This window comes from Ranitomeya variabilis, chromosome 7, assembly GCF_051348905.1.
Source record: "Ranitomeya variabilis isolate aRanVar5 chromosome 7, aRanVar5.hap1, whole genome shotgun sequence".
Taxonomy (NCBI): Eukaryota; Metazoa; Chordata; class Amphibia; order Anura; family Dendrobatidae; genus Ranitomeya; species Ranitomeya variabilis.
The window spans coordinates 14,373,775-14,380,474 of record NC_135238.1 but is presented as its reverse complement, the minus strand read 5'-3'; the positions used below and the strand labels follow the sequence as shown (position 1 = coordinate 14,380,474).

General features: G+C 42.7%; 1 protein-coding gene across 1 annotated transcript; it reads left to right on the top strand.

Moving 5' to 3' along the window:
- Positions 1–5,126: 5,126 nt before the first annotated feature.
- On the top strand, positions 5,127–6,056 carry LOC143786161 (olfactory receptor 1G1-like). The gene has a single exon (XM_077275450.1). The coding sequence runs from the start codon at positions 5,127–5,129 to the stop codon at positions 6,054–6,056; it is 930 nt and encodes a 309-aa protein (XP_077131565.1).
- Positions 6,057–6,700: the final 644 nt, after the last annotated feature.

The following is a 6,700-nucleotide window of genomic DNA, read 5'->3' as shown; positions in this document are numbered from 1 at the left end:
ACATCAGTTTATTTCACAAAAAAATATATAAAACAAGACAAGGAAATTTCATAAAACTACTGACAGTAAAGCAGGAAAAAATTGCAGTAGCTCTGGGGATGCCAAATGCAAAAAGCCTATGTTCAAGCGCTGCTATGTTATCATTATTATTATTATTTATTATTATAGCGCCATTTATTCCATGGCGCTTTACATGTGAGGAGGGGTATACATAATAAAAACAAGTACAGTAATCTTGAACAATACAAGTCATAACTGGTACAGGAGGAGTGAGGACTCTGCCCGCGAAGGCTCACAATCTACAAGGGATGGGTGAGAATACAGTAGGTGAGGGTAGAGCTGGTCGTGCAGCAGTTGGCTGATCAGTGGTTACTGCAGGTTGTAGGCTTGTCGGAAGAGGTGGGTCTTCAGGTTCTTTTTGAAGGTTTCGATGGTAGGCGAGAGTCTGATGTGTTGTGGTGGAGGGTTCCAGAGTAGGGGTGATACGCGAGAGAAATCTTGTATACGATTGTGGGAAGAGGAGATAAGAGGGGAGTAGAGAAGGAGATCTTGTGAGGATCGGAGGTTGCGTGTAGGTAAGTACCGGGAGACGAGGTCACAGATGTATGGAGGAGACAGGTTGTGGATGGCTTTGTACGTCATGGTTAGGGTTTTGTACTGGAGTCTCTGGGTAATGGGGAGCCAGTGAAGGGATTGACAGACGGGAGAGGCCAGGGAATAGCAGGGGGACAGGTGGATTAGTCGGGCGGCTGAGTTTAGAATAGATTGGAGGGGTGCGAGAGTGTTAGAGGGGAGGCCACAGAGCAGGAGGTTAGAGTAGTCAAGGCGGGAGATGATGAGGGCATGGACTAGGGTTTTTGCAGATTCTTGGTTTAGAAATGTACGGATCCATTAAATATTTTTGAGTTGAAGGCGGCAGGAAGTGGAAAGGGCTTGGATATGCGGTTTAGCGGAGAAGAAGGATGAAATAGCATTATAGCTCATTAGACAATATTTTGTCAAAGTGCATAGTGTTAGACAACTTATCTTAAGAGCAAAAGAATAATATTGATTGCTTGCAACCTACATACAAAAAGCTTTAATAGTGCTGCTATGTGTATACTCGCTCATTAGACAATGTTTAGTCAAAGTGCATAGTGCTAGATGACTTATCTTAAGAGCAAAAAAATTGCTATAATTGCTTGCAGCAAATTACTGGATAAAGTGTATAGTGCAGAACAACGGATACACTAAACAGTGTTTTCCCCAGCTCAAGCACCATATTACTCACATAAATATGAGTTTTTTCCTGGATACCCGTCAGTGACCCCAACAGCGCCGTTTCGCCATATTGGCTTCCTCAAATAGGGGCACAACGAAGTCACCTTGTCTGGCGGCGACGCGCGTTGGGCAATTCCTTGTCCTGTTCTTCTTCGCCTTGTTAACCCTTCCAATCCAGACCTTTTGTCATTTCAGAGGCCGACCAGTGGTATCCATATACCGTATTTTTTGGCATATAAGACGCACCGGACTATAAGACGCACCCCAAATTTGGGGTGAAAAATGCAGAAAAAAAGATTTTTTATAAGATGGGGGTCCGTCTTATTGTCCGAATTTAAGATCTCTTACCTGAGGGCAGGCAGTGGCAGAGCACGGTCACAGGAGGCATGGTGGTGGCAGAGGTGAGGTGATGCTGAGGTGCGGTGGGCGGAACGGCGTGCACCTGAGCAGGGTCCCATCCTGCTTAGGTGGGCGACGCCATGGCCTGGTGTCCATGGGGAGGTTGCTGTGGCGGTGGCAGACGTGCGGTCACTTCCTCAGGTGGCAGCGGCCAGGGTCCCTTCCACATTTGAGGTGACGCCACAGCAGTAGTGAAGGAGAGCAGCAGAGCTGGGTGGTTTTCCTGGTAGCGGCGGGCTTACCGGCATTGTGGCGGCGACAGAGGTGCGGGCATGATGTGGCACGGTGAGCTGTATGGCGTGAGCAGGTCCCATCCATATTTTAGGTGAATCCGCGGCCCGGTATTGATGGAGAGCAGCAGCGCTGGTGAGTTACGGTATTTTCCGGTGGCGGCGGCCATCTTGCTGAGGCCGCGCGTGCGCAGATTCACTACTCTGCGTCCCAGGGCTTCAGTAAAATGGCCACCGCGATCTCCATCTGCACACGCGCGGCCTCCCACGGCCATTTTCCTGAAGCCCTGGGATGCAGAGTAGTGAATCTGCGCACGCGCGGCCTCAGCAAGATGGCCGCCGACACCGGAAAATACCGTAACTCACCAGCGCTGCTGCTCTCCATCAATACCGGGCCGCGGATTCACCTCAAATATGGATGGGACCTGCTCACGCCATACAGCTCACCGTGCCACATCATGCCCGCACCTCTGTCGCCGCCACAATGCCGGTAAGCCTGCATTCCGAATATAAGACGCACCCCCCATTTTCCTCACAATTTTTTTGGGGAAAAAGTTTGTCTTATATGCCAAAAAATACGGTATATTCCCTGGGTACAGGTAGTATCATTCGTTGTGCTTGGGTTGCTAACCCTCTTTGAATCATCAGATATTACTGGGCTGCCTGTACCTTGCAGCAAGCGATCGTCATTTGGGGCACCATTTTGTGTTTTCAATTCTCTCCCATTAGTCTGTATCAGGAGGTTTCTCCTCCCCTCTTCTCATTTTAGCACTTTCATAGGGATGGTATGGCGTTCTCATCGTTGTGGTCTACCTATGAAGTCAACTACAGGCCTCTCTCATCTTTTTAAGTGGGAGAACTTGCACAATTGGTGGCTGACTAAATACTTTTTTTCCCCACTGTATGGCTGCCACATCAACATCAAATGAGAGATGCAACCAATCATTTTGTCTACTTTAATATCAACACTGTGCCAAGTGATTATCTGCAGCGGGTAGAAACAATATCGATGTCATGTCACCGATGCAACCATATCAACAACGAAAGGAGATTACTGCATTCTTTGTTAATTTTAAGTACAGAAAGTCATCTAAGAAAATAAGAAAAAAATAAAAATGAAGCCAAAAAAATGTTTTAAACCTTTAATGACCAGAGTGTTTGGCAATTTTGTGCATTTATGTATTGGTTTTAGTTTTGCTTATTATTAGGTGTGCTTAGTAAAAGCCATTTTCTTTTATAACTTTTTAATAATTACTCAAATATAAACTAAAACTTATTCTTACAATTATCCTGAGACCCCAAAGAAAAGTAGATGAAAATCGCATTCTTAGTTTTGCTCTGTGACATTTAACATCCCTGATGTGGAGCAGCATTTCCCATGTGCCGCTGAGCTCCGGCAGGTGGGGTTCAGTCACTGCTCGCACCTATGTTATATAAACTCTTCCTTCTGGTAATTTGATGTCTTTATTTTGTGCAAGTCGAAGTTTATTCCAGGTAAGAAAAGACGAGGGAAATTGGAAGAGGGGAACTCAATGTACCAATCCGACGCGAAACCGGAGGGTGGAATAGATATTAGGAAGATCAAAAAAATCTGTGTGTACTTATATACTTTGCATCTATATAACTTGTATGTATAGATTAAAATATGGGCGTACATGTGTGTATTTATACACCATCAGCCATAACATACCCTATCCATCCCCAAAAAACTGGGCAAAGAAGCATCAAACTGGGAGCATAGAGCATTAGAAGCAAGCCTGGTCTGATACATGTTGTGTTCTTCAACGGGTGCTTGTTTGTTACTTAGTTTAGGAAAAGACGACGCCACGCAAGACTATGGGAAGAAGACAAGTAGAGGTAGAGTGATGTTCTGGACAATGTTTTCTCGGGAACCCTTGCGTCTAGAGATGAGCGAACCCGAACTTTAAAATTCTGGGCGAGAGAGAGAGAAGAGATTTTCCAGCTCTAAAGTTTGGGTTCACGCAGGTTTTAGTAAGGTACAAGTTCAGATTCAAGTTTAGGTACACTTCTGGTTCCCAGACCGAACTTTGGAGTAAAGTTCGGTCGGACACCTGAAACCGAACTTCCACAGGTCTGCTCATCCCTACTTGTGTCCTGTTTTCATGTAGATGTAACGTGTATCAAGTATCTAAATATTGTAAAGACCAAGTGCCGATCACCTCTTCACGGCAACCGAGTTGCCCAATAATAGTGATCGTTTTCAGTAGGCAATGCGGCCTGCCTTCAAGGCCAATTTCAACCCAAGGCTGAATTTTAAAGGGTGCCCACCTTCCACTGTCAGTGAGGCCTGGTCTTGATAAGCATTTCCTTCGGCTTATCGAATCCAGACACATAGGTGAGAAATAGGAATAGGAGAGACAAGGGATGACTCAGGGCAATATGTTAAAAAACAATGGTAGTAATGTAGAAGTTCTGGGAGTTAGTCTATGGATATGATCAGCTCAAGCTGGGGTCAACTAAAAGCAATATTCTTCTAACCTGAACATCTAAGATGTTCTGCAAAGTGAGTGCACAAGACACGTTGGTTATTTCAGCTGGGCAACACCTCCTTTTGAATCGAAATGCATCATATACCTTTTATGGAATAAACAAGTATCATTAGAAGATACATTGCTCCAAAACATCTTTTTTGTCACTTGCAATTCTGTGAGCATCACCGATGTCATCCGTCACCCTTCTTGCTTAGAAACAGACACAGAGAATCTAGTTCAAGAACGATTTGGGGAACATATCACAAAGATCATGGTGATAAATTATCTCCAAATTCCCCAAATCTCCAAATAGTCATCTGTGGGTTATGGTGGAAAAACAAGTCAGATCCATGGAAGGTGCACCAAGAAATTCATAACATGCTGTTGTCATCTTCAGAGATCTCGTGGAGTCGCGAGCACAGTTTTGGCAGCACATGTGGGGTGTACAACATTTCACTTCGTTGGAATACTAATGTACTTCTTAAATGTATTGTCTGTGTTCCTTGGCTAGGTTATAAGGTATATTTGATTTATGGGGAAAAGGAGAAAGGGAGGAAAAAAACGAAAACACAAAAATGAAAAGCTGCCCGATTCTTAAGTGGTTAAGCATAATTTTTTATGATGTAATACCAACTGGACAAAGACAAAGTGCGTGATGTTTGATGGTTTATTATTTTGGTAACTTTTGCTTTTATTCCTAGATTTACATTCTGAAATATCTTTTATCTTACTGTTTGACCACAAAATGAATCTGAAGAACCAAACATTTAGTGACAATTTCTTCATTCTTCCTTTCTTCCTCCACTTTGATGAGAATTTCCTAATTACCGCCGGTTTTGTCTTAATTTATGTCTTCGGCCTGGTGTGGAATGGAGCAATCGTCATGGTTTTTATTGTACACTCCCAGCTACACATCCCCATGTACCTATTCCTCTGCAATCTATCGTTGGTAGATATGTCCTACACAACAGTCACGGTCCCTAAGCTGCTAGACATCTTACTTTCCGGAGACAACATGATGTCCTTCCTGCAGTGCTTGTCCCAGATGTTCTTCTTCTCCCTTATGATAAGCGCTGAGGTAGCTATGTTGACCATCATGGCCTACGATCGATACATTGCTATATGTATCCCACTACATTACCAATATATTATGAGTAGAAGGAAATGTATTTGGATCCTGGTATTGGCCTGGGGATCTGCTGCTCTAAATTCAATCTTCTTAACCTGTTTTGCCATAACCACAACATGGTGTCACTCCAAGGACATCCAACATTTTTACTGTGACGTCAAAGCTCTGGCCAAGATCTCCTGCCCTGGCTTGGCATTCCATGTAGTCATCTTTCTGGATACACTTTTACTTGGATTCCTCCCGTTCACTATAAGCTTAATGTCCTACATCAAGATTCTCAAGGTCATCTTAAGTATTGCTTCCAATGAGGGCAGGAGAAAGGCCTTCTCCACCTGCTCATCTCACCTGACTGTTCTTCTCTTCTTTTACGGAACGGGAGTCTGTGTCTACATTAGACCACCAACCCAATACAAGGAGGAACCAGAACAGGTTTTCTCTGTACTATACACCATAGTAACGCCCGCCTTAAACCCTCTGATCTACAGTTTACGCAATAAAGAAGTAAAAGAAGCTTTAATAAACCTTCTGAGAATTAAGTCAAAATAAAAAATAGAATCAATGACTATTTTACTTATTTCCTCCCCGATTTCCAAGAGCCATAACTTTTTGATTCCTCCATCTTCCTAGCTATACAAGGACTTGTTATTTGCAGGACGAGTTGCAGCTTTGAATAACACCATTCATTTTATTATGTAATGTACTGAAAAAAAGGAAAAAAAATCCAAATGGAATGAAATGTGGAAAAGATAATAATTCTGCCATTGTTTGTTGTGTTTTGTTTTTACAATGTACGTTATATGGCGATGATGACCTAGAAACGTGATTCTCCAGGTCCGTATGATTACTGTGAGGCCAAACTTATTAGTTGTTTTTCGTTATTTTAGTGTCTTAAAAAAATTCTGAACTCTGTTAAAATAAAAATCACATTTTACTATATGGATTAACTATCTTTCCATTTTTATAAGCCCTTTTTTTACCGACGAGGAGATACCAAATATGTTTTTAATTAAATTTTTTACAACATTTTATTTTTTTATTTTTTACATTATGCTGCTCCAAAATACACACCTTTGTTCTATGTATTATAATACCACAGTATTTCAGTATATGATGTAAATGTTGTTCTCCTATGAAGCTCAGCCTGCTGCTGGTCTTCACAGAAGGACCAAGATGGCTACTAAGAGGGTCTT